Genomic DNA, 27773 nt, shown 5'->3' on the forward strand with positions numbered 1-27773 from the left:
CACCATTAGGCCATTTTCTGAGACTGCACAGGTCACAAAGCAATCTGATCCTTGGGAATACAACTACATTTTACAGGCCTCTTAGATAATGTTACTCTAAGTACTTTACGTGGGGTATCTCTGGGCTTTTTTTTTTTTTTTTTTTTAATTTGTGAGATGGAGTTTTGCTCTTACTGCCCAGGCTGGAGTGCAATGGGGCGACCTCGGCTCACTGCAACCTCCACCTCCCAAGTTCAAGCGGTTCTTCTGCCTCAGCCTCCCGAGTAGCTGAGATTACAGGTGCCTGCCACAATGCCCAGCTAATTTTTTTGTATTTTCAGTAGAGATGGGGTTTCACCATGTTGGCCAGACTGGTCTCGAGCTCTCCTGACCTCAGGTGATCCACCTGCCTCAGCCTCCCAAAGTTCTGGGGTTACAGGCGTGAGCCACTGTGCCTGGCTTCTCTGGACTTACTATGTGGCGAGATAGTATAAGGCAGTGGCTTTCAAAGTTTTCTGGCCGTGACCCTTGTGGGAAATACATTTTGTATCTCAACCTCGTAAGTACACACAGACATGTAGACACTCACGTGTATAACCTAGAATTTCATAAAGCAGTACCTACTGTTACTAATTGTAGTGCACTCTGCTGTTTCTTATTCTACTTTATACTGCGTCATTAAAAAAGTGCTGGTCATGACCCACTAAATTTATCTCCCAACCCACTAGTAAGCAATGACTCACAATTTGAACACACTGGATGGGGGATAGCCAATTGAAAAGAGCAAGGAAATTAGTGTATTCCTGATCTCCTCTCCTGTCTCTTACATTTTTGCAGTAGCAATGTAAAGGAGTCCTAAGAGAACAGACATTCTGGGAATAGCAGGCCTACCGCTGCACAACTGCTTTCCTAGGCTCGACCCTAGTACCAAGCTCCTGACGCATATAGCAGTGGCAGTCATAACCAGCTCATAGTAAGGTTTGGCACAGGGACTGGTTGTAAGAACTGATTTGGTTGGTATAGCTGTGAGGGCCTGGCACGGTGTCCATGTGTGCCTCAATCCTAATTCTGAAAAAGGCTGACCCTGGGAGTGCTAATTAGATACACAGAGAGGAATGCATGCTGCCGAAAGGCCAGGTTCATGGCGATGCCGCTGTGGCTGAGGTGCAGTCATCAGTCTGGAATGTGGACACGGAACTTCTCTCACATCTGATTCTTCACTTGACTGGATTCATAGAACCCAAAAGCCACCCCACCAACATAAATTGTGTCTCTAGGTTCTGTGTTGCTCACGCCCAAAATTCCTGGGCCTTCTCATTTGGTGCGTATGAATGGTGCATATGAGCGAAGTCTAGGATGGGGCCTTAGCGTTAAAGCCCCAGGGTAGTGTGACTGAGATTGTTGGTAAAGAGTGTGCAGTGGTTGGCATGACCTCAGAAATTCTGAAATGGGACTGCACCTGCAGACTGAAGTGTTGAGAGAGCCAGGGAGGTGCAAGGACTGGGCAGGGCAGAGGCAGGAACCCTGCCTGCCAGGAAGAACTAGCATCCTGGGGGCAGAGAGGCTGTCCTTTCAAGTAGCAGCAGATGTACTGGTATCTTTGTAATGGAGAAGCATACTCTCTAGGAACATTAGGCCAGATTGTCTGACCAGAGTATCTCTACCTGCTTAAAATCTAAGTAGTTTTCTTATCCTTTGCAGTATCTTATCAAACATACATGAAGTACATCAGAACATGGGCTACTGCCCTCAGTTTGATGCCATCACAGAGCTGTTGACTGGGAGAGAACATGTGGAGTTCTTTGCCCTTTTGAGAGGAGTCCCAGAGAAAGAAGTTGGCAAGGTACTGTGGGCACCTGAAAGCCAGCCTGTCTCCTTTGGCATCCTGACAATATGTACCTTATGGCTTTTCCACACACATCGACTTCAGGCTGTTTTTCCTCATGAATGCAGCAGCACAAAATGCTGGTTCTTTGTATCTGCTTTCAGGGTGGGAACCTGTAATGGTGGTGGGGCAGGGCTGGGTGGGCAGAGAGGGAGTGCTTCTCCCTGTTTTGGCTCCTCACCAGTTGTTGGGTTACGATGATAGAATCTAGTCCTACTCAGTGAAAGAACTTTCATATATATAAGTGTAGGACAGCATGATAAAATTCCCAAGCCAGACCAAAGTCAAGGTGCTTTTCATCACTGTAGGTTGGTGAGTGGGCGATACGGAAACTGGGCCTCGTGAAGTATGGAGAAAAATATGCTGGTAACTACAGTGGAGGCAACAAGCGCAAGCTCTCTACAGCCATGGCTTTGATCGGCGGGCCTCCTGTGGTGTTTCTGGTGAGTGTCACTGTGGATTGAAAACTGTTGTTCCGGCCTGAGTGGAAAACATGACTTTTCAAAAGTCCTATACGTCCAGGGCTGTTGTGTGATTGGCTTGTCTCCCACCAGGGACAGCAGAGCCACCTTGGAGAAGCTGAGGGAAGCTTCTCCCTTGGCATACACTGGGAGCACTGTACCATGCCTGCAGATGTTCCCAAATAGAGACACTCCACGCACTTTGTTTCTGAGTGTGATTGAGGCTGGATATATGATTTGATCTTTCTCTGGAACATTCTTTCTCATCATCTTTGTGTTCATTCCCTGAAAATGGAGAGTGTAGACACAGCTTTAAAATCCCTAGGGTAGCAACTAGGTCATAGTTCCTTACACATGGATAGATGAAAAACAGATCAGACTGGGCAGTGGGCCTTGACCCTTTTTCTTTTGTAGACCAGAGCATTGATGTCATTACCAGAAGAAGCCTTTGAGGCTTTTATGTATTCCAGACCACATGGGTCTGGAATTTGTTTCTGTAAGGCTAACAATTGCAATATACTAGGGTAATCTGAGTGAGCTGGAATAAAAAAGAAAAAAAAAAGGAATTTCACCCCAATCTTATACTGACTTCAATAGAGATTTCAGACAAAAAGTTATTTTAGTATATACTTATCAGTCATGAAAAGATAATTACAATTAAATGGGCTTTTTCCTTCCCTATTTATTTGGAGAAATTTGTTTAATTCTATAAAAAAGTACTCAGAATATCTGAGTTTCCTGCATCAATAAGACATTTATAATGATGACCTTGTTTACAAATGAATTTGGAACTTTAATTCTTTGGTCCATCAAGAATAACCAGAATGGTAAGTTAAAATTTAAGCTGTTTCAAAGATGCTTCTTCATTTAAAAGCAAATTTATCTTTGATTTTTTTCCCCCAGCAAATAAGACTTATTTTATTCTAATTACAGGATGAACCCACCACAGGCATGGATCCCAAAGCCCGGCGGTTCTTGTGGAATTGTGCCCTAAGTGTTGTCAAGGAGGGGAGATCAGTAGTGCTTACATCTCATAGGTCCGTAGTAAAGTCTTGGCTTCTACACTGTGGGCTGTTTTAACTTTCCAAGTAGAATATGCGATCATTTTGTAAAAATTAGAAAATACAGAAAAGCAAAGAGTAAAACAATTATTACCTGAAATTATACAACTTGGAAACAACTACTGTCTTCACTGGGCTGTTTATGTTTGCAGAATTTTCCTATGCAAATCTGTGTGTGTGTGTGTGTGTGTGTGTGTGTGTGTGTGTGTGTGTGTGTGTATGTATTCTTAGAAAAATGCATGCCCAGTATAAATATCACTCTTTTTCACTTAACATATTGTAAACATTATTCCAGGTCAGTGCACGTAGGTGTCATTTCTCATAGCTGGATAGTATTCCATTAGGCTATACTCTCATTTAACTATTCCCCTTTTTGTAGACCATTTGGATTATTTCCAACTTGTTCACAATTATAAACAGCACTACAGTGAACAGCATCATCCCTATATCCACATGTACTTGTAACAGGATATGATTCCCTAGGAAGCTGGAATGCTGGAAGTCATGGTGATGTTCTGATGGTTATAGAGAATCTCTCTAAAATGAAAACCTCTTTCTTTTTTACCGCAGTATGGAAGAATGTGAAGCTCTTTGCACTAGGATGGCAATTATGGTCAATGGAAGGTTCAGGTGCCTTGGCAGTGTCCAGCATCTAAAAAATAGGTAACAAAGATAATTTCTTGGGGATAGTGCCTAGTGAGAAGGCTTGATATTTATTCTTTTGTGAGTATATAAACGATGGCTCTAAAATAAAGGAAAATAAAACTGAGCAAAATGGTATAGCGGAAAGAATGAGGGCTTTGAAGTCAGAAGTGCATTTGAATTCTGTCTTTACCATTTACTGGTCTGTGACTCCTGGGCAAGTTACTTAACTTCTCTAAGAGTCGATCTCCCTGGAAGATCTACCTCCAGGCTTTGTTCTATAGATGAAATGAAAAAAATTTACATGTGCCAGTACTGGTGAGAGCGCAAACTTTGGAGTCCAACACAAATGGGTTTGCATCCTGGCCCTACCAATTATGAGCTCTGAGCCATGGGCAAGTGACTAACTCCCTGGGCCTCAGTTTCTTTGTAACATCTGTCAGACTTCATGGGTCCAGGTGAGGATTAAAGGAGATCATGTATTTACAGCACATGGCGTGGCGCTTCACATAAAATAAGTATTTAGTAAATGATAACTCATTCCTTCTCTCAGAAACTTATTTCTGGGCCTGCCAGGGGCCGCCCTTTTTCATGGCACAAGTTGGGTTCCCAGGTTTAAATACTCTTTTAAATAGTTTCCTGGAGATCCTCCATTTGGATATTTTTTTTCCTGCTTTCAGGTTTGGAGATGGTTATACAATAGTAGTACGAATAGCAGGGTCCAACCCGGACCTGAAGCCTGTCCAGGATTTCTTTGGACTTGCCTTTCCTGGAAGTGTTCTAAAAGAGAAACACCGGAACATGCTGCAATACCAGCTTCCATCTTCGTTATCTTCTCTGGCCAGGATATTCAGCATCCTCTCCCAGAGCAAAAAGCGACTCCACATAGAAGACTACTCTGTTTCTCAGACAACACTTGACCAAGTAAGCTTTGAGTGTCAAAACAGATTTACTTCTCAGGGTGTGGATTCCTGCCCACGCACTCCTGCCCATAGGTCCAAGAGCAGTTTGTATGCTTGAATCGGTGCTTGAATTCCTGATCTACTATTACTACTAGCTATGCTTTTTACTAAACCTCTGAACCTGAAAAGGGAGATGATGCCTATGTACTGTATGGGATTATTGTGAGAATTTATTGTAATAACCATAATAACTACCATTTAGTGAGTACCTACCATGGGCCAGGCATTTTACTTTGTGCCTAATCTTATATAAATTAGATAATAAAGTACCAAATTGGTCCTGACACTTAATAGGTACTCAGTAAGTATTTTCTTCCCTCTTCCCTTTAATCAAGACTGTATGTGCCAAAGTAAATGGATGACTGAGCAGTTGGTGATGTGGGGGGCGATATATAGAGTCAATTTTTGGCTGGGCATGGTGGCTTATGCCTGTAATCCCAGCACTCAGGGAGGCCGAGGTGGGCAGATCACGAGGTCAGGAGATCGAGATCATTCTGGCCAACATGGTGAAACCCCGTCTCTACTAAAAATACAAAAATTAGCTGGGCATGGTGGTGCGCACCTGTAATCTCAGCTACTCGGGAGGCTGAGGCAGGAGAATCACTTGAATCCAGGAGGCGGAGGACAGAGTGAGACTCCATTTCAAGAAAAGAAAAAGAAAAAAAAGAGAAAGTCAATTTTTAAGTTGTTATTGCTTTTTTCAAGTATTCTCGCCTCCTTCACACACAGTTTTCTCGTTAATCTATGCAATTCTGTATGCTCCTACTTGACCTAATTTCAACACCGGGAAAAATAGAACTGGAATAAACAATGAACAAGTTGAGTGGTATTTACAAAGGTCCATCTTGATCTTTTAACAGGTATTTGTGAACTTTGCCAAGGACCAAAGTGATGATGACCACTTAAAGGACCTCTCATTACACAAAAACCAGACAGTAGTGGATGTTGCGGTTCTCACATCTTTTCTACAGGATGAGAAAGTGAAAGAAAGCTATGTATGAAGAATCCTGTTCATACGGGGTGGCTGAAAGAGGAACTAGACTTTCCTTTGCACCATGTGAAGTGTTCCGGAGAAAAGAGCCAGAAGTTGATGTGGGAAGTAATAAACTGGATACTGTACTGATACTATTCAATGCAATGCAATTCAATGCAATGAAAACAAAATTCCATTACAGGGGCAGTGCCTTTGTAGCCTATGTCTTACATGGCTCTCAAGTGAAAGACTTGAATTTAGTTTTTTACCTATACCTATGTGAAACTCTATTATGGAACCCAGTGGACATATGGGTTTGAACTCATACTTTTTTTTGTTGTTCCTGTGTATTCTCACTGGGGTTGCAACAATTATTCATCCAGTAATCATGGCCAGTGATTATTGATCAAAATCAAAAGGCATGCACATCCTCATTCACTAAGCCATGCCATGCCAGGAGACTGGTTTCCCGGTGACACATCCATTGCTGGCAATGAGTGTGCCAGAATTATTAGTGCCAAGTTTTTCAGAAAGTTTGAAGCACCATGGTGTGTCATGCTCACTTTTGTGAAAGCTGCTCTGCTCAGAGTCTATCAACATCATTAAATATCAGTTGACAAAATGGTGCCATGTGTGGCTAACATCCTGCTCTGATTCCCTCTTTGATGAGCTGTTCTGGTAGCAGTAACATGCAACAAAAATGTGGGTGTCTCTAGGCACAGGAAACTTGGTGCCATTGTTACATTGTCCTGTGCTTCGAGCCATGGGTCTACAGGGTCATCCTTATGAGACTCTTAAATATACTTAGATCCCGGTAAGAGGCAAAGAATCAACAGCCAAACTGTTGGGGCTGCAAGCTGCTGAAGCCAGGGCATGGGATTAAAGAGATTGTGCGTTCAAACCTAAGGAAGCCTGTACCCATTTGTCCTGACTGTCGACTCACATGGTACACTGCATCTCAAGATGTTTCTTATCTGACACAAGTATATTATTATTTCTGGCTTTTTGAATTAATCTAGAAAATGAAAAGATGGAGTTGTATTTTGATGAAAATCTTTGTACTTTTTAATGTTATTTGGAATTTTAAGTTCTATCAGTGACTTCTGAATCCTAAAATGCCCCCTCTGTAGAACCCTGTGGTATAGAGGAGTATGGCCACTGCCCCACTATTTTTATTTTCTTATGTAAGTTTGCATATCAGTCATGACTAGTGCCTAGAAAGCAATGTGATGGTCAAGATCTCATGACATTATATTTGACTTTCTTTCAGATCATTTAGGATACTTTTAATCTCAATCCATCAATCAAGTATTTTTTGGGTGTATGCTGTAGCTGAAAGAGTATGTACGTATGTATAAGGATAGAGAGAAATTAAGTCTCAGTAGATTGTGCCATGTTATTCAGCTCACTGGTTTACAAATATAGGTTGTCTTGTGGTTGTAGGAGCCCACTGTAACAATATTGGGCAGCCTTTTTTTTTTTTTTAATTGCAACAATGCAAAAGCCAAGAAAGTATAAAGGTCACAAGTATAAGCAATGAATTTTTCAGCAGGGAAGGCAGCTAGCTTGAGAACTTGCTGAAAAACACAACTTTTGTTTATGGCATTTAGTACCTTCAAATAATTGGACACCCCATTAAATCTGACAATCTCAAATTTTTCATCTCTTCAATCACTAATCAAGAAAAATATAAAAACAACAAATGCTTCCATATGGAGCATTTTTCAGTTTTCTAACCTGGGCTTATTTTTCTAGTCAGTAAACATTTTTTAAAATAGTTTCACTAATGCTTACTGTTAACTGTCTTGAGAGAAAAGAAACATAGGAGAGAACTATTGTTTGGCCAAGTTCAAGTGATCTTTCGATATCATTACTAACTTCTACCTTTTCCAAAATTTGAATATTAACTCTAAAGGCGTAAGACTTCAGATTTCAAATTAATCTCTCTATATTTTTTAAATTTACAGAATATTATATAACCCACTGCTGAAAAAGAAAAAAAATGATTGTTTTAGAAGTTAAAGTCAATGTTGATTTTAAATATAAGTAATGAAGGCATATTTCCAATAACTAGTGATATGGCATCATTGAATTTTACACTATCTTCAAAAATACAGAATTTATAGAATAATTTCTCCTCATTTAATATTTTTCAAAATCAAACTTCTGTTGGTTTTCTCATTTTACTAAAATCATTTTCTAATTCTTCATTATAGTAAATCCATGAGCAACTCCTTACTTCAGTCTCTCTGACTTCAAGGCCATATTTTAAAAAATCAAAAGGCACTGTGAACTATTTTGAAGAAAACACAACATTTTAATACAGATTGAAAGGATCTCTTCTGAAGCTAGAAACAATCTACGGTTATACATCTTCGTTAATACTGTGTTACCTTTTAAAATAGTAATCTTTTACATTTTCCTGTGTAAACCTAATTGTGGTAGAAATTTTTACTAACTCCATACTCAATCAAGCAAAATTTCTGTGTATTCCCTGTGGGATATAACTATGTGAGTTTCAGAAATTCTCAAAATACGTGTCCAAAAATTTCTGCTTGTGCATCTTTTGGACACCTCAGAAAACTAATTAACAACTGTGAATATGGTAAATATAGAAGAAAATAATAAGCCCTCTATACATAAATGCCCAGCACAATTCATTGTTAAAAAACAACCAAACCTCACACTACTGTATTTCATTATCTGTACTGAAAGCAAATGCTTTGTGACTATTAAATGTTGCACATCATTCATTCACTGTATAGTAATCATTGACTAAAGGGATTTGTCTGTGTTTTCTTCTTGTGGTTGTATATATCAGGTAAAATGTTTTCCAAAGAGCCATGTGTCATGTAATACTGAACCACTTTGATATTGAGACATTAATTTGTACCCTTGTTATTATCTACTAGTAATAATGTAATGCTGTAGAAATATTACTCTAATTCTTTTCAAAATTGTTGCATCCCTTTTATAGAATGTTTCTATGTCGATAAGGATTTAGGTATGCTATTATCCCTTCTTATACCCCAAGATGAAGCTGTTTTTGTGCTCTTTGTTCATCATTGGCCCTCATTCCAAGCACTTTACGCTGTCTGTAATGGGATCTATTTTTGCACTGGAATACCTGAGAATTGCAAAACTAGACAAAAGTTTCACAACAGATTTCTAAGTTAAATCATTTTCATTAAAAGGAAAAAAAAAAAATTTGTATGTCAATAACTTTATATGAAGTATTAAAAAGTGCATATTTCTATGTTGTAATATAATGAGTCACAAAATAAAGCTGTGACAGTTCTGTTGGTCTACAGAAATTTACTTTTGTGCATTTGTGGCACCACCTACTGTTGAAGGGTTATAAAGCCATTAGAAAAGTAGAGGGGAAGTGATTTGGATCAAAAGGAAAAACTTGAGAAAAGATTCAAATGTTCCCTTAATCATAAAAGAGAACTGAGGGGACTACTCGTAAATAAAAGGTTGTTTTGTATTTTCATGTTGGTTAAGATACTGAGTAACTGGTATTAAGTGTTAGAGGTTTTTAGATAAATACTCTGCTTAATGATTGTGAAGCTGCACTGAGATTTCTGAAAATGCTCTGTAGCTGAGCTTATTTAATAAATGTTCACTTGGTATAGGGGAAGCTACAAAGGCAGCCTTCAGTGCCCTTTTTTTAATTCAACCAAAAATATAAGGACACGATGTAGCAGGTATACTGGCAAGGGGGTGGTGGCAAGGGTGAGCAGGAAGGAGTAGATGTGGAAACAGAAATGATACTAATATCAGTGATTCTTTTCTCCTGTAATAAGTGCTGTGCAGACAACATAGGAGTAGTGCTGAGACAATGTAAATGTATTTTTCATAGCTCATTAGGAATCAGTTTCAGAAAAAGATGTCTGCTTATTTTGCTACTTGAATCCCTGTCAAACAGTCCTTTTGAGGCAGTACAAGAGGCTGGCTCTATTTGTGACCCCTTGGGAACGGCTGTGACAAAGTGTCGTGAGCATTCCTTTTTCTGTGGCACAGATCTGAACTTTGTGTGCAGAAAAATCTTGGCTTCAAGTGAGCTTGAAGTGAGCATCAGCATCACAACTTCATCCTCCTATCTTGAAGTTTACGTTATAGTGACTCTAATGAAATCATAGAACACTGTTTCTTCGTGAACAATGACAAGGGAGAAGAAAAAACTTTATTGAAAAATAAAAAGGCAGGTAATTTAGATGAAAATGTTACCCATGAGTTTTGTTTTTGTTTTTGTTTTTGTTTGTTTGTTTTTGTTTTTTTGAGAAACAGACTCTCGCTCTGTCATCCAGGCTGGAGTGCAGTGGCATGATCTTGGCTCACTGCAACCTCCGCCTCCCGGGTTCAAGCAATTCTCCTCAGCTTCCCAAGTAGCTGGGGCTATAGGCATGCGCCACCATGCCAGCTAATTTTTGTACTTTTAGAAGAGATGGGGTTTCACTATATGTTGGCCAGGCTGGTCTCGAACTCCTGACCTCAGGTGATCTGTCCACCGTGGCCTCCCAAAGTGCTGGGATTACAGGTGTGAGCCACCTCGCCTGGCCCTACCCATGAGTCTTGACCAAAATATTCTTCTATCTTTAGAAAAGCCCAAAAGAACTTTCCCAGATTCAAAAAACTCGACGCTTTGTAATGGTAATGTCTACATTAAGTACGAAAAAAACCCTTAGCTTCAGTTTTCAAGTGTTTACTGTGTTGTTATACACTTCATTTAATTCTCAATACCTGCCCTATAAGGTAAAAAGTACCATTTTACATACGAGTAAATTGCAGCTCCGTGGATAAGAAACTCATCCAAAAGTACCGGGACAGTCAAGTGGCAGAGGGTTCTTTTTGTTGAAGTTAGGTATCAGTTAAAATCGACCTTGTAAAATCACATCAGCATCAACATACATTAACAAATAGTTACTGAACTTTATTGTATGCCAGATATTTCTCTAGGTACTGGGGGTACAATGTAGAAGAAAATAGAATTCCTGCTCTAATGAATTTATATTTCAGTGGCGAAAGATGATGTGTGGACAAACCCACCTAATATATTTTGACAGCAATCAGTGCTAAGAAGAATATAAGACATGGTAATCGGATAACAATGGAGAGAAGTCAGAGATGGCCTTTTCTGAGGAGTGACATGCTGAGAACCGAATAAAAAGAGCAGGAGCAACCTTTCAAGGTGGGTGCGAAGAATATTCCCGCAAGAAAGAATAAGTGTTGCAAAAGCCCAGTGGTAAAAAGCTCGGCAAGCTGAGGGGGTAAAAGAGATACCTGTACTAATGTCTCTTGTATTGAGTTAGCAAGGAGAAGAGTGGCAGGGGCTGGAACTGGAGAGAGAGCAGGGACCACGTCTCACAGGATCTTGCCAGCCTTTTTAAGGTATTTGGATTTTATTGTTAGTGCAACAAGGAGCCACCGGAGAGTTTTAAACAGTAGTGGTGTGACCTACTTTGTTTCAGAAAGAACACTGGCTACTATGGGAAGAAAGGACAGTAGGAAGACTAATAGATAATGGTGGATTGGACTAAGATGGTAGCAATAGATAGGGAGCTATGGTAACGTTCAGTATCCACTTTGGAGCAGGACTTGCTGACAGACTCCATGTAGGGACCGAGGGAAAGAGAGCTAGCAAGGTGACTTCTAGTTTGTGACCTGAACTAGGTAGATGGCTGTGTTAAAAATGCAGTTGGTATTTCAGTCTGAAGCTCAGGGGCAATGATGGAAAATAAGATAAATGTGTGCAAGTTGGCTGGGCATGGTGGCGCATGCCTATAATCCCAGCACTTTGGGAGGCCGAGGCGGGTGGATCACCTGAGGTCAGGAGTTTGTGACCAGCCTAACATGGTGAAACCCCGTCTCTAATAAATACAAAAAAAGTAGCCGGGCATGGTGGCGCATGCCTGTAATCTGAGCTACTCTGGAGGCTGAGACAAGAATCGCTTGTACCTGGGAGGCGGAGGTTGCAGTGAGCAGAGAGAGCGCCACTGCACTCCAGCCTGGGCAACAAGTGTGAAACTCCATCTAAAAAAAAAAAAATGTGCAAGTTATCGGTATGTATATATTTAAGCCTTGGGACTGAATGAGATTACCTGGAGAGAATGAAGAGAGGGAACATTCTTGAGCCTGAGATCCTTTAACATTTAGAAGAGAAGCCAGCCAGGGAAATTGAGAGGGACTGGCCAGTGAGAAAGAGGAAAATCTGAAGAGTATAATGCCATACGTTGTAACGCAGAGAATTACTGTTTCAGGAAGGCAGAAGTTATCAATTATATCCAACACTGCTGAGAAGATGAGTAAGGAATGTAAATGAGTAAAGGCAGGAATGGCTATTGAATTTAAGAAGACAGTGGTCCTTGGTGACCTTCAAAAGAGTCATTTCAGCATGACAAGGATGCAGACCTAACTGGAATAGATTTTCAGGGAAGAATGAGAGGCAAGGAAGGGGAGACTGCAAATATATACAAATCTATATTTTTGCTTTGAAGGGAAGCAGAAAACAGGACAACAGCTGGTTTACAGAACTTTTATTTGGATCCTTTCCTTGTCTGTTAATAATATAGGCTGCACCTGGGCATCATCTTGCCCTTCCTTTTTGATTTTGCTGTTTTGCTTTTAATCCTACAGGCATTTCTTCTGGCAGGAGGCTTGTACACAATCTGGCTGGTTCACAACCACTACAGACTTGCCCTTTCAAGGCAGAAGCCTATGATTAAAAAACTTCCATTTCTTCCAATCAACTATTATAAAACTCATTTTGTCTAATGCCCATACTCCTTTACCTCAGGGTCCTGGGCCAACTATCTGTCACTAAAGAAAACAAACCATTTCCTTCTCCTGGGGGAATGTGCTTCTTTCAAGAAGATGCTTAGAGAACAGACATTCTAGGTGACAGCAGTTATGAAAGAGGTCTCGCTAATGAACCTAACTCTTCTTCCAACATACTCCAGGTTCACACTCCTTTGATGACAGAGAGTACTACAACTTCAGTTGCAACACTACTCAGGCTCATAGGATTTACTCAGTAGGTTAAAAGCTGGTGCTGAGAATGAAGTTCAGAGTTTGAGTCTACAAGTGGCATTTGCTTATCCTTTGGGAGTTCTGTGGCAGCCGGTAGAACTGAATCAGATTGGTTGCATATCTGTTTCTCTTCCTGGAAATACAATTCAAATACCTTCATAGTCTGTGACAGAAACTTATAACCAACAGGCAATGGTATTATTTTTATTGATGGCACCCCCCCATAGCCAAAACTTCTACTGAGTCATTCGCCGTGTTTTCCAGGAATACTTTCCATATGTAGTAGTGAGGCACCTCCAATAACAATTATGCAATCTACTGTTAACGGTGGCACAAAATGAGAGTGGAGGAATGATGTACTTCTTTTTTCAAACTCACACATCTCATATGTTAATTCAGTCAACAAGTACTTAGGGCTTATCACCTGCCAGGCAAGGGTAATATGACAACAATGAAAGCAAAAACCCTTGCTGTCACAGAATTTGGTTTCTAGTGGGAAGAGACAGACATTAACAAATCATATATAAGTAAAACATTAATTATGGTGATAACAGAAAAATAAAGCAGGGGAGAGGGATAGTGTCTTAGTTCAGGTTGCTGTAACAACAGTACCATAGATTGGGTGGCTTAAACAACAAACATTTTTTTTCTCACAGATCTAGTGGCTGGGAAATCTAAGACCAGGGTGCCAGCATTATTAAGTTGTGGTGAAGGCTTACATTCTGGTTTCCTCACAGAGAGGACTCTTTATGCCCTTACAAATGCATCGATTCTCTTACCCACATGACCTCATCTAAAACTAACTCCCAATGGCCCAACCTCCTATGTTGAGATTAAGGCTTCAACATGTGAATTTTTGGGGGACAAAAACATTCGGTCTCTAGCAGATAGGGGCCACCATGGGAGGAAATTATAATCTTAAATAGGGTTGTCAGGGAAGGCTTCATGGGGGCAAAGACCCGAGGAGGCATGGAAATGATCCATGCAGATGCTTGTCTAGGGAAGAGCATTCCAGGCAGAAGCAGTGGGAATGGACCCTCAGGTAAGAGCATATTTAGCAGGTTCAAAGAAAAGCCTTTTAGGCCAGGTCTGGAGTGAGGATGGAAAAGGTAACAGGACAGATCATGTAAAGACTTGTAGGCCACAGTTAGAGGCTTGGACAATTATTCTGAGGAAGAGATGAAGGTATTGGGAGGGGCTGTTGAGCAGAGGAGTGATATGATCTGCTTTATATTTTAGATTATTCTGACTGCTATGTTGAAAGTAGGGTTGAGAGTAGAGGGGAAGGGCAGGACACCAGTTAAGAGCACTTCCCAAAAATCCAGATGACGATTGGCTTGAACCAGGATAGTTGCTATAGGGATGTGAAGCAATCAAATTCTAGCTATCTGGGATCTGCTGACAGGTACACAATGGTGTGAGAGAGAAAAGGCAGTGTGAGAATGACTCTGCGGTCTGTGGCCTGAGCAAAACAGAAAGCTGGAGTTGCCATTAGCTGCGATCAAGTTTCTGGGTAAAGATCAAGAGCTCAGTTGTGGACAAGAGGGGTATGAGATTTCTAATAGACCTTCAGGTGGAGGTGTGGGGAACACATCTGGATGTGATGAGCCTGGAATTCAAATTCACATGTGTGAATTTGAAAAAAGAAAAGAGGTGTGGACTGGAGCCATCCACACACAGATAGCATTTGAAGTCACAAGACTGGGGGTGATGACATAGGGAGTAAGTATAAATAGAAAAGAGAAGTGGTCCAAGGACTCAGTCCTTACATTGGAGGTCAAGGAGACAAGGTGGAGACTAGGAGATATGAAGGCCTGTGCAGTCAGTGTTGCAGAGAAACGAAGAAACTGTTTCCAGAAGAAAGGAGAGGTCAACTGCTAACAAGTCAAGTAAAATGAGAACTGGGAAATGAGTTGACAAGCACAATTTGGCTGGCGTGATCAGAGAATGTTTAAGAGATAATGTGAGGGAAGAAAATGGAGGCAGGAAGTATGAACTACTTTTTTGAGTCATATTGTAAAGTAAAAAAAATGGGGTAATTTTATTCTTTTTTTTTTTAATATAGGAAAAATAATAGTATATTCGTATGCTGAGGAGAAGAATCCAGTTGAAGGGGAATACTGTGGCTTCAGGCAACAAGAGAGGAAAACTGCCTGAGCCACATCCTTCAGCAAGTGAGTGTTCAAGTGGAGGGTTTGTGTTTGCTTGGCGCACGGGTCATTCATCCACAGTGTGAGGAGAGAAGCAGGGCATGCGGGGTTGGCTGCAGAAAGCGGGCAGAGGTCGGGGTGGGAACTTATGAAGACTGTTCTGATTGTTATTTTCTCTGTGAAGTAAAAGGAAAGGTCATTGGCTAAGAATGAAGATGGAAGAGCAGGTGCTGGGAGTCATTGAAGAGAATGAAAGAATGAATAAAATAGAGAAAAACATAATGCTATGATATGAATCTGTACATGCAAATTACTTTCCTCTTCAAATTAGACCCCCTGGAAGGCAAATCTCTGTCATGTTAAGTTTTAGAAAAAGTCATAATCCACTTGGAGCTAAGTATGAAGAATATGGTATATGATTTAAACCATGTAATTCTATTTTTGCTTAATCCAGGGAAGCCTTTAAGATAACTTAGAGTATATCCATTAAAAAAGATAAAAATGTCAGCTTCCCCTTCCTTTTAAATAAGGTATGGATCAAAAATAATTGATATTCATAACCCTAAGGTACCATAACATTCTGAAGCAAAATATTAAATGTCTTCTGTAGTATTTTAGTTAACTTTTAATTTTAATTGGTAATTTATGTGTAATTAACCACATACTTATGCCCCAACTATTTCACGTAAATGTGAGATGTCTTAGGCCTCTTTGAACTCTGCATGGAAAAGAATGCTGAGGCGGCATGTCTGTTTAAGCTGCCACTGCCTGCCTCTCATAAATAATATCTGACGTTGCATAATAGCCCAGATAAACTGCAGATCGCTTACAGCCTGATAAATAAGAGGAAACTGTACATCTTGTTTTCCACATTTCCCTTGGACAGCTAATTCACAATTTACTATTTTATAGCTATAAGATTTTAAAAATATAAAATAATATAGCTGTAAATATAGACTATTAGGAGACAGTCTGTAAAAATATAAAAATAATATAGCTGTAAATATACACTATCAGGAGTACCAAATCTAGTTTTATAAGGTAGAGATATCAAGTAAAATGGAAATGAAAGATGTTTCAAGGAAAACTCCAGGACATCTGTGGCAGTAGTAAAGAAACCTTCCTTCTCAGGTTCCCAGCATGCTATTTTATTGATACAACTTAACATTTTCAACAAAGTTGGTAAATTATCACTATATTACTGTCTTATAGCAACATAGTAAGAGCTCTAGAGATCATATAAGTATAAAATATGAATTTAAAACAACAATGAATATGTAGGATTTTTATTAGGGCAAGCATTTCCATAATCACAAATATTTCTTTAAAACAAATAAATGTCCCAAGATCTCTGTTAGTGATCCAAACTAAGTAGAAATTAGTAAAATTAATTATAAATGAACAATTTTAGCATATAAACCAACAAGACTTTCTAGATTTTTGACACTGTGACCCAACTGCATTATTTTCCAAGTTAGAATGACTAATAATTAATGTAAAAGCAATAATTAATACAGATGACATTGTACTTTTCCACAGTAAAGAAATAAACTTAATCTAATATTTTTATAAATCCCATTTGATATCACAAAATAAACTTCACTAAGCAATTTTTTAAAAAAATCTCAGGAAAAGTAGATATGATGAAAAGACAGATATTTTATATAAATAATTCAAAAATACTGTCGGGCAAGGAAATGTAAAATCCTTATTTGAATAAAAGAAAATTCTATAAAGCAATGAGTTATCAAAATACAGAAGAGGTATTCTAAAACAAATAAAAAACCAAGTAGTGACAACTACTTCTAATGTGTAACATACTGAAATGCCAAGGTGAAAGTGAACTGAACTATTTCTTAAAGCAGTGGAGAAGATGTAACTTTCAAAAATTCAGGAAGCATAGCAAATTAACTAATTAACTTACCATCTCCTTCAAATAAAAGCGAGAACCACTTGGGAGAATTTAAGCACCATTAGCAGACACATCTTAGAGCAGTTAATGAAATGTTTTGTATTTCAGTAGAAAACTATTTTAACGGTGAAAACGATGTAGGAATCAGAAGCATATTCTGCTGAGATACTAGGTAGTTGACACTTTCCCGAACTGGAAAAACATTTCATAAGAAGGCATATAGTTACTGACTGAATCACATTTGTTCTAAAAATAATTCATGCCTAGTCAAACAGCTTACCAGCTGCCACAACTCTGGGATCCTCATGGGACTTATGTCTCCCAGCTGCACGACTATCTGCACTCTCGTTCCACCAGAGAACATGAACTGCAGAAACAAACCACAAGTAGTTTCTGAACTATATGGCAATAGCAAATAAGAAATATTGAAAAAATGAATCAGAAATGTTGTCTTATTCTTTAAATCAAATTAGTGATATCAAGAAGGCAAAACTAAACATGTTAGTGATAAGATTTCAGAGGGATCAGAAATTTGGGATATAAATTTGTAAGTTAAACTGGAAACATAAGGCTGAAGAGAGAATGCAAAGAAACACAGCTTAAGGTACAATTAAGACTAGACCCAACTTCCTACTATTTTTTTTCTTAAAAAGCAGATTATAAAAAAACTGTTTACTGTAGAAAATTTAGGTGATACAAAGAAAAAATAAAAATTAGTATAACCTTAAGTGCCTAGATAAACCTTTATCAACATATGGTGTGTTTCCTTAAAAAAAAATGAGTAAAACAAATTAGGGTCTTACTGTATATTAGTAACAGATTTTTAAAAATGTTGCAACAATGTGATAATTTTCTATGTCAATGATATTAATTTTGAATGACAAAGACAACAAAAACAATCATGACAAAAACAAAAATTGACAAATGGTATCTAATTACACTTAAGAGCTTCTGCACAGCAAAAAAAAAAAAAAAAAAAAAAAACCCCACAAACTATCAACAGAGTAAACAGACAACCTACAGAATGGGAGAAAATTTTTTGCAAACTATGCATCTGACAAAGGTCTAATATCTAGCCTCTATAAGGAGCTTAAACAAACATATAAGAGAAAAACAAAGAACACCATTAAAAAGTGGGTAAAGGGCATGAACAGTCACTTTTCTAAAGAAGACATACATGAGGCCAACAAACTTATGAAAAAATGCTCAATATCACTGATTAGAGAAATGCAAATATAAGCCACAACTAGATACCATCTCACACCAGTCAGAATGGCTGTTACTAAAAAGTCAAAAAATAACAGATGCTGGTGAGGTTATAAAAAAAGGGAACACTTATACCCTGTTGATGGGAGTGTAAATCAGTTCAACCACTGTGGAAAGCAGTATGGTGATTCCTCAAAGTGCTAAAAGCAGAACCGCCATTCGACCTAGCAATCCCATTGCTGGATATACACCCAGAGAAATATCAGTCATTCTACCATAAAGACATGTGCATGTGAATGTTCACTGCAGCACTATTCACAACAGCAAAGACTTGGAATCTTTTCATGAAAACCTATATGCCTATCAATAACAGATTGGATAAAGAAAATGTGGTACATACACACCATGGAATACCATGCAGCCATAAAAAAGAACCAGATTATATCTTTTGTGGGAACACGGATGGAGCTAGAGGCTATTATCCTCAACAACCCAACGGAGGAAAAGAAAACCAGATACCATGTGTTCTAACAGGTGGAAGCTAAATGATGAGAATTTATGAACACAAAGAAGGAAACAACAGACACTGGGGTCTACTTGAGAATGGAAGATGGGAGGAGAGAGAAGATTAGAAAGATAACAATTGGGTACTGGGCTTAATACCTGAGTGATGAAATAATCTGTACAACAAACCCCCGTGACATGGGTTAACCTAGGTAACAAACCTTCACATGTACCCCGTGAACCTAAAATAAAAGTTAAAAAAAAAAAAAAAAACAGCAGTTCAGCATTTGAAAAAGGCTCCATAAAGTATTAACATTGTAAAAAAATAAGATGTAAAATAAGATGTTTATAGGTTTTTTCAGTCCTATAAACAACAAACTCTAAAAATTTGGAAATAAAAATTAAAACAGGTACCATAATGAAAAAGAGAGACAAACTGATGTAATATACATGGCAACTTCATAAAACAAACGGACAACTGTACCTCTGTTGAGTTCTCCATATTCTGTGTGGAAAACACCAACTACTTTTGTGTAGCCTAAATTGACATGGGCATTAATTGCTCTTTTAAATGCATCACCCCACAGAGCTGGTCCACCAGGTTTCATCTGAAAAACAGCTAGTTCATAGACTCCTAGAATAGGGAGAAAAATAATTATTTTACAGAAGACATTCAAATAATTTCTAACCAGGTTTTCTTGATTCCATCAGAAGGCTAACCAATGAATTTAGAGGATAATCCATGTATACATACATATGCACTCATATTTATTAATTCTCTGCATTATTTTTCTTTGCTTTTATGTTTAGAAAGTCTTTGTCCATGTTGAAGGGTCAGTTGTTAAAATTAATCATAAAGAAAATAAAGAAAAGAGACTGGAAGCTATATATAAACTACACTCTGCAATATTTTTAATCTATAAAATTTGTCAAAAAAACAGATACTGAGAATTTATAATGGAGCAGAATTTTCAAGCTGCCCGTCTACACTTTAAAAAAAAGAAATGAGTAAGAGAAGTACTTTCTGATATCCTACATTTCTTTCTCCTTTTCAATTTTAAGAGGAAATAACTTTTTCCTTTGTATTATTTTCCCCTATAGGATTCTATTTCTAGCTGACCCAAAGTCATGTCTGAGTCTTTAAGGAAAAAAAGAAAACCCTCAAGGAGATGGTTTTATTCTTCTTAAATATCGAGGTAAATGCTTAAAAACCATTCTACCTTCTGGCCAGAAGTATAAGATGGGTGGAGAGAAAGAAACCAGAGGACAAAGTAGATTGGAGAAGAAAAAGGAAAGAAATACAAAGTTACTAAAGAATTATGAACAACATAGAGGAAGGGAACTATTTGTAAGACCTGACACTGCGAAGCCAACTGTTTTACTTAGTGCTGAAAGCTGAGGGGAGTTTTAAGTACATTAGAATCCAAACAAGACTTTTCAAATCTCGTATAATCTAAAATAAAATCAAAGTTGAGTTTATGGGAGACATAAAATGAAATTTAAATTAGTTTATGCTTTTTGAATCTGACCTCTGTTTAAAATTAGACTGAAGTAATTATTTCCTTTAGTGCGCAAGAAGTGAAATCAGGAGGAAGACAAATCTTTTCAAACTGAGAAACAAGAAAGAGGAAGACACAAAAGTTAAACTACAATAATGTAGCTTAACAGTGTAAGTTAATTCATTCCCCCAAAACAGTCAGTTTACAAAGATATACTTAATGATTTAAGATTAGCTGAATTTGTGGAAAAATACTTTTATATTAAAAGTTTATACATTTTAAAACTGTGACAAAATTTCATAAACTACGACTCATCTACCTACACCTGTTTTCCTAGCTCCCAAGCCCCACTTTTTCACCTGTACTGACCATGTCAACTTTTGTTAGGCATCTGCTAGATTTCAATTCGGAAAAATACTTCACTTTTTTGTGCTCAATGTTTTAAGGATAAGCAAAGAGCTCTAGAGCTCCAATTCTCTCTCTCTCTTTTTTTTTTTTTAAAGATTGAATCTCGCTCCGTCACCCAGGCTGAAGTGCAGTGATGCGATCTCGGCTCACTGCAACCTCTGCCTCCTAAGTTCAGGCAATCCTCCTGCCTCAGCCTCCTGAGTAGCTGGGACTACAGGCATGCACCACCATACCCAGCTAATTTTTGTATTTTTGGTAGAGATGGCGCTTCAGTACATTGACCAGGTGGATCTTGAATTCTTGACCTCAAGTGATTCGCCCACCTCGGCCTCCCAAAGTGCTGAGATTACAGGTGTGAGCCCAGTCTCTAATTCATTTTTATCTCCAGACTCACCATATATTATTATAGAAAACAAAGAGTTACATATTTTTTTCCTATACAACTTTACTTTTTATAGCTTTAGATTTATAGTATTGTACTCATTAAAACTCAGTCTATAAGAGGGAAGAACTCACCTTCTTTTGGAGGCTTTTCTAATTTGGACCATGGTATGAGGTAAGTAATTTCCGTCTCTTGTTTATCAATGTGAGCCAAATTTGGAATGATGGATTGTTCTTGCCATTCCTTACAGTTGGCTAAGGCTTTCCGAACTTCAGCTCGATGAGCAAAATTATCTATGGGAGGAAAATAATTAAGAAAACATTTTTTGATTTAAAATCGCCCATATTTTTACTTAAATTTTACTCAGTTCAGCAAATGTGCAAGGCCATATGGGGACCCCATGTTATTATGTCACTGGAGATGCCAACATAAATATATGTGACAACTGCTCTCAAGTTACTCATGGTCTAAAAGGGGAGTTGAAATGTAAAAAATGAACTTAATTGACATAGAATGGGCTTTATAGGCTCTAAGACTTTCTTAGGAAGTTGTGTGAATTAGGTTCATTATTCAATCTTTCTGTGCCTCAGTTTCTTATTCTGTGAAGAAAATAGTATAACACCTACCTCCAGGGTTGTTGTGAGGATTAAATGAATTAATACATGAAAAGAGCTTAGAATGGTGTTTGGCACCTTAGTTAGTACTCAGTATATGTTAACGATTCTTATTAATAAATGGAAGCATTTGATTTATAAAGACAATTTTTCCTTGGTGGTCGGTGATTAGGTCAAGCTACACTTTGAATCAAATTTAACATAAATGAAATTAAGATGCACTTTTTAAGCCTATTTTTTGAACAGCAGCTCCCAATGAAATAGTGCTGATTCTTTTATTTATTGGCAGTAGTTCTTTTTCTCCACAACTTATTTCTCTTCTTTCTAAGTTACCCAAACAGGTATATACATTTACCAAGATATGGGCCTTGTATAGTCAGCCCTCCCTCTCCACAGGTTCTGCATCTATGGATTCAACCAACTGCAGATTAAAAATATTCTTAAAAATATAAGTGAAATAATATAGTATAACAACTACTTACATAGTATCTATTTATTTATTTATTTATTTATTTATTTATTTATTTTATTTTTTTTTTTGAGACGGAGTCTTGCTCTGTCGCCCAGGCTGGGGTGCAGTGGCCGGATCTCAGCTCACTGCAAGCTCCGCCTCCCAGGTTTACGCCATTCTCCTACCTCAGCCTCCCGAGTAGCTGGGACTACAGGCGCCCGCCAACCCGCCCGGCTAGTTTTTTTGCATTTTTTAGTAGAGACGGGGTTTCACCGTGTTAGCGAGGATGGTCTCGATCTCCTGACCTTGTGATCCGCCCGTCTCGGCCTCCCAAAGTGCTGGGATTACAGGCTTGAGCCACCGCGCCCGGCCCATAGTATCTATATTGTATTAGGGATTAAAAGTAATCTAGAGATGACTTACAGTATATGGAAGGATGTGTGTGGGTTTGATGGAAACACTATGCTGTTTCATATAAGGGACTTCAGCTGATTTTGGTATCTACAGAGGGTCCTGGTACCAACCTCCTGCAAATACAGAGGGAAAACTATAGTATATTTACTTTTAGGGCCTCCTAAGACTAATAGTAAATGAACTATATAATTTTTGCTGAGGACAAGGAATAACACCTATCTTACAACTTAAGTCAATTATAAAGACTTTATGAGCAGTTTAATGGGACATGATTAAACTTGTGGCTCATCTAACGCACATAAGTGGATCATATATGTGGTTTATCTAAAGCATATAAATGAATTATAAAGACTTTATTAGTAGGTTTTTCAATAGGACATGTTTCAATTTATGGTTTATCTAAAGCATAAGTTATGTTTTAATAGGGTCTGTTTTATTAACAGGGAAAAACTAAAGAGTTACGTCAAGTATAGAATGAACTCTTTTCATATTAAATTACTTTATGACTATTAACTTTGGACACTGATCACTAAACAGTAAATGAAATTATTAAAAGTTCTTTAGGTACCCTCAAGTCCTGATGTGGACTGTTAAGAACAGACATGGGAGTAACAAACATTCTGGGGATTCTTGTTACTTGTTCTCCTTCCTCTACTAAATCAGAGGTAGGTCAGCTCAATATGGGAAGAACTCTCTCTCATTCCTTTTCCTTACCTCCCTAGGGTAGTACAAAAGTGAATTCCTTGAAACTCTGGGGTACATAAATGAAAAAAAAAAAGTGGTCTCTAAACATAACAGAATTATTAAATCTCAGAGTTGGGTAAGGCTTAAAAGTTAATGATCATCCTTTAAAAACCTCCATTTTTATAAAACTCCCAAATGGGTGAATTATTTCTGCAAAAATGCTGATATCCAGCCCTAGCTGTAATAATAATAAGAAAAAAAATTCTCTTATCCTAATGATACCCCTTTACCCAAGAACTGCAATTAGGAGTCTCACAAATTTGCAAAACATTCTCCCTTATTTAGCCAGTATTCCATCGTAGTCAATACCATATATAGTTACACATTTAAAACATTTTTATTAAATATACATGCCTTTTGGCAGGCCCAACTGTGATCTTAACCCACTTGAACATTTACAATTACTGCTTTAAATTTTCACGAACTATCTGTATAGCAAACAATTCTAACATTTTTCTGGGGATTAAAGTCTAGTTCACAATTTTATGGTTTGATATATGAGACTCCATGTTTTCTCATTTATGATAACATAAGAGTTCAAGCAAGGGGTGGTTAGAGGTGAACCACTGGGAAGAAGATCTGCTAATTTATTTTTTTGGTATTGCTTTTAAAAAGTCTTACTTAACCTGTATGTATCTATAGTAATATAGATCCAAGAACTAAGTGTTATGTTACATTTAACAGAATGAAAATCTATACTGAACACTAAAACTGGATGACTCTTTACCATACTTCCAAATATGAAACACTTTATTCATTCTGCCTCCAAATTCTACGCTCCAGAATCCAACCAATTCAGAGTGAGCTGTCCGAAGATGAATGGTTTTCTTAAGATTTTCCATGAACGCATTCATTTTTGAAGGTTTAAGGTAATAAGTACGAAATTCATAGAACGTTCCATTGTATTGTCTGGGGCCTGTAGCAAAAGATGAGCACACCTGAGGGAGATAAGACAGATGTAAATATCCTGGGAAGGTAGAATTACAGATTTGGTTACAACCAAATCTGAGTCTGGTACAAGGAACACACACACACTCATTATCCATTGTTTACTTTTGTTGTCAATTCTCCATATATATTTGTTTACATAGAGATGTCAATAAAGATAACTACTCTTAATTCTGATGAATATATAGTGACTGTTTCCTAGCAGGGGTCTACCTCTAGCCATTTTTTCATGAGAATTTGCTTTATAAGAAGGCCGTGGGATCATAATGATACTCCTTTACCCAAGAAGTACATTTAAGACTTAGTCTCATTAATTTACAAAGGGTTTTCCCCTGTTTAGCCAATATTCCATCTTACTCAATACCATATGTATTAGTTACACATTGAAAAAAATTTATTAAGTACACATGCCTTTTGGCAGGCCCAAAAATACGTTTACTAATAACAACCTCTTTTTTTTAGGTTCCTAAAAAAACAGGAAGGCTATTCAGGTCAAAGTATTTCTTGAATCCACTGACGAAGACTACTGGTCAAAAACAGGACTGGACTGTAACTAATATAAAAGGAAGCTATGACTTATCCAATTGCATTGTACTATGGGCGTGTACAGCATAAAGGCTGAAAAGGAAAAAAACTCAACAAATCAGAATTGTCTGCATCATTGTTTCTAATTACAGATGCAATATCAAGAAGTATGCACATTTAGTGCACCCAATTATACCAAGTTTATGGAACTATCCTTTAAGACCACCCTTTGTAATAGTCATACACCAAATAGGTAAATTTTCTGTCCTATTCTGGCCCTCTGAGCCTGAGTGAACTTAATGTTCAGTAGCAAATGCCCTGTCAGAAATTATCCAGAGTCTGTCTGTGTGTATGTACATGCAAATATTTAAACACACGTGGATACACAGACCACTCCCGTGGCATTCTAGTTTACAAATCCATTCATTTAGATATGGTTAGCATGTGACAACTTCCTGAGGCTCACTACCTAGAATAATGTATCACAACAGTTTCAGTAGGCATCTTTCACTGACATATTTTTGGTTACAACATACAAATGTCTATGTAGTTTGTGTGCATAACGTCTTAATTATAATTGTCTATCTTGAGTTCATTCATCTCCAGTATGAGTTATACCCTTATTGTCCAAGTGTCTTAGTTTTCTTGGAAAACCCTTCTTCACACCAAAAAATAATTGCAACTATCCTTTCTTTCGATGGCCATTCTTTTTGGGTCAATTTAATCAAATTCTGAAAATAAAAAACCGTTTAGTATCTACAGTTTAAAAATAATATAAAATATAAACATTTCAGAAAATGGGCCAATGAGGTATTTGAAACAACTGTTTTTAATTTTCAGAGTTTTGTATCTAGAGATGTTATCCTAAAAAAAGATATTAGAAAAAAATTATCTACAAACGTGTTGTGTTTACTTGGGAATGAGAAATGAGGATTATAGATGCAAATGTATGGGATAGAAAGCCATCAGTGCATCCAGTCAGGGAAAGGTAAAGGGAAGCTTTTATCAGCAAAAAGCGAGAGATTCACATAGGTTGCTTACAAACAGAGTTGACTGGTTCCAGAGACTCAAAGCCAGAGTTGCCAGTTCAGTGGTAGAGATGCTGTTACCAGGAAAGCGGTCTTTCAAGAACATCTTATCTGAATTACTGCAGTCCTAAAGAAGGCCTAATGATAAACTTTGTCAAAGCAGGAGATGGGTGTAGGATGTGAAAGGATTTCCTGTGGGGGTTTTGAAGTACTTGGGCTGGGCGCTGTGGCTCACGCCTGTAATCCTAGCACTTTGGGAGGCCGAGGGTGGGGCAGATCACTTGAGGTCAGGAGTTCGAGACCAGCATGGCCAACATGGCGAAACCCCATCCCTACTAAAAACACAAAAATTAGCCGGGTGTTGTGGCGGGCTCCTGTAATCCCAGCGATTCTGAAAGCTGAGGTGGGAGAATCGCTTGAACCTGGGAAGTGGAGGTTGCAGTGAGCCGAGATCGCCTGGGTGACAGAAAAAGCCTCTGTCTCAAAAAATTAAAATTAAAATTAAAGTCCTTGGCAACAGCTCTTATCTCAGATATGTAAGCACGAGCCTCCTCTCTTCCTGCCCTCCCAGTCTGTTCTGTCTGGATCTGACAAAAGTGATTTCATCTGGGTATCTGCAACTTTCACAGAAAATAGGTGGTCAAATGGACAGATTTTTATTCTCTTTCCCGGGAGAAATATATCATAGAGAAGCTCAGGAAAGGCTAACTGCAGGGAGAGAGGGATATGTGTGGGGCGGTGAGACTTTTCTTGCACAGCAAACTACCTACTGGAGGCAGAAATCATAAGTCTTCCATGCTCCCTTACCTCCAAGTTAGGGCTCATTCCCAGCACAATGACCTCTACTTCACTTAAAAAAGAACAACTGGCAGACATTTTAAAAAACTCAACCAAGTTCAGAATAATGCCATAAGGAAGTAATTCTTGGCCCTGTGCCACTAGAGAAAGAATATTTAGGGTAAAGACTGCATTGTTAATCCGAGGTGAATTGACAATAGCTGCTGTTCTTTCGTGTTCCTCAGTCTGTCTCTAGGATAGGTTAACCCCCTTCCTATCCTGCCCCTTCAGAAAGGAGTAAAGTCCTAAACGTGAAAAGGAAAGACATTTCTGGCTTGGAGCCACAGAATAGGCCAATCTCGAAAGTTAGGGCAGAATCACAAGCTCCATTTTGTCCATTTCTCATCTAAGGTTAAAAGAGTCTGTCATCGTCCTGTTTGCTAGGAGGCTCCCGTCCCAGCCTGGCTGGGGGAGCGACCGCACGAAGAGCGGGTGGCGGGCAGGGTCCAGCCCCACCGGGACCCTGGGTCTCCTCTTCAAGGGTCTCCGCGAAATGCTCGAAGTTGTTTCATTCAAAAGGGGAAGGCCTGTTTCACTGCGAGCGGCTGGTTGGCCATTCCCTCCTTCAACCTGATGTTTAGAGAGGGGGGAGGCTTGGAAAGCCACAACTCCACCGGCGGATCGACAGCGCCAGGTGACAACATGGGAGCGCTCCCTGGGCCGCAGCCACTTAGCTGGGCGCAGCCACTTAGCTTAGCTGGACTTAGCTGGGCGGCAAAAATGCAACAGCCGGCGTCACGGGGTGGCCGGGGGTTGTGGCATTTAGGCTAGAAAACAGCTGGCATCGGGCCGGACGCAGTGGCTCATGCCCGTAATCCCAGCACTTTGGGAGGTCGAGGCGGGCGGATCACGAGGTCAGGAGTTCGAGACCACCCTGACCAACATGGCGAAACCCCGACTCTACTAAATATACAAAAAAAATTAGCCGGGCGTGCTGGCGCAGGCCTGTAATTCCTGCTACTCAGGGGGCTGAGACAGGAGAATCGCCAGAACCCGGGAGGCGGAGGTTGCAGTGAACCGAGATCGCGCCACTGCACTCCAGCCTGGGCAACACAGCGAGACTCCATCTCAAAAACAAAAACAAAACACACAAAAACCCTGGCATCCAGCTAGAAAAGCCCTCTGACTGCGACTGCCGGCGGGACGATCCCTGCCTGCA

At 38.9% G+C, this 27773-nt stretch overlaps 2 protein-coding genes and 1 long non-coding RNA gene across 9 annotated transcripts in view; 2 read left to right on the top strand and 1 right to left on the bottom strand.

Moving 5' to 3' along the window:
- ABCA1 (ATP binding cassette subfamily A member 1) overlaps positions 1 to 9277 on the top strand; it is a 147660-nt gene extending 138383 nt beyond the window's left edge. For all 3 annotated transcript variants that reach the window (XM_050761840.1, XM_050761838.1, XM_050761839.1), the window contains exons 45-50: positions 1681 to 1822; positions 2173 to 2307; positions 3259 to 3362; positions 3957 to 4049; positions 4709 to 4952; positions 5851 to 9277. In XM_050761840.1, coding sequence (XP_050617797.1) covers positions 1681 to 1822; positions 2173 to 2307; positions 3259 to 3362; positions 3957 to 4049; positions 4709 to 4952; positions 5851 to 5991 — 859 coding nt within the window. In that variant the 3' untranslated portion in view covers positions 5992 to 9277. The remainder of the gene's footprint in view (positions 1 to 1680; positions 1823 to 2172; positions 2308 to 3258; positions 3363 to 3956; positions 4050 to 4708; positions 4953 to 5850) is intronic.
- The window catches only part of NIPSNAP3B (nipsnap homolog 3B), a 43329-nt gene that overhangs the window by 14797 nt on the left and 759 nt on the right, over positions 1 to 27773 (bottom strand). Inside the window, exons 2-8 of one of the 5 annotated variants that reach the window (XR_007719906.1) lie at positions 24004 to 24214; positions 21188 to 21346; positions 19249 to 19398; positions 18924 to 19006; positions 17335 to 17421; positions 17067 to 17246; positions 2306 to 2610 (exon numbers count right to left, since the gene is read on the bottom strand). Coding sequence is in view for 2 of the 5 variants with exons in the window: in XM_050761868.1 (XP_050617825.1) it covers positions 17223 to 17246; positions 17335 to 17421; positions 18924 to 19006; positions 19249 to 19398; positions 21188 to 21346; positions 24004 to 24214 (714 nt within the window). In the remaining 3 variants the exon portion in view is untranslated. Of the gene's footprint in view, positions 1 to 2305; positions 2611 to 12484; positions 17247 to 17334; positions 17422 to 18923; positions 19007 to 19248; positions 19399 to 21187; positions 21347 to 24003; positions 24215 to 27773 lie in introns of those variants that run through there. The other 4 variants (XR_007719908.1, XR_007719907.1, XM_050761868.1 and 1 more) reach the window with 4 other exon arrangements.
- Positions 14857 to 27773, top strand: part of LOC126937951 (uncharacterized) — a 33939-nt gene continuing 21022 nt past the window's right edge. The window contains exons 1-5 of the long non-coding RNA XR_007719909.1: positions 14857 to 14955; positions 15058 to 15166; positions 19866 to 19960; positions 23961 to 24145; positions 24687 to 26815. This is a non-coding gene — a long non-coding RNA (uncharacterized LOC126937951). The remainder of the gene's footprint in view (positions 14956 to 15057; positions 15167 to 19865; positions 19961 to 23960; positions 24146 to 24686; positions 26816 to 27773) is intronic.

The sequence above is a fragment of the Macaca thibetana genome, chromosome 15 (genome assembly GCF_024542745.1).
Source record: "Macaca thibetana thibetana isolate TM-01 chromosome 15, ASM2454274v1, whole genome shotgun sequence".
NCBI classification, from domain to species: Eukaryota; Metazoa; Chordata; class Mammalia; order Primates; family Cercopithecidae; genus Macaca; species Macaca thibetana.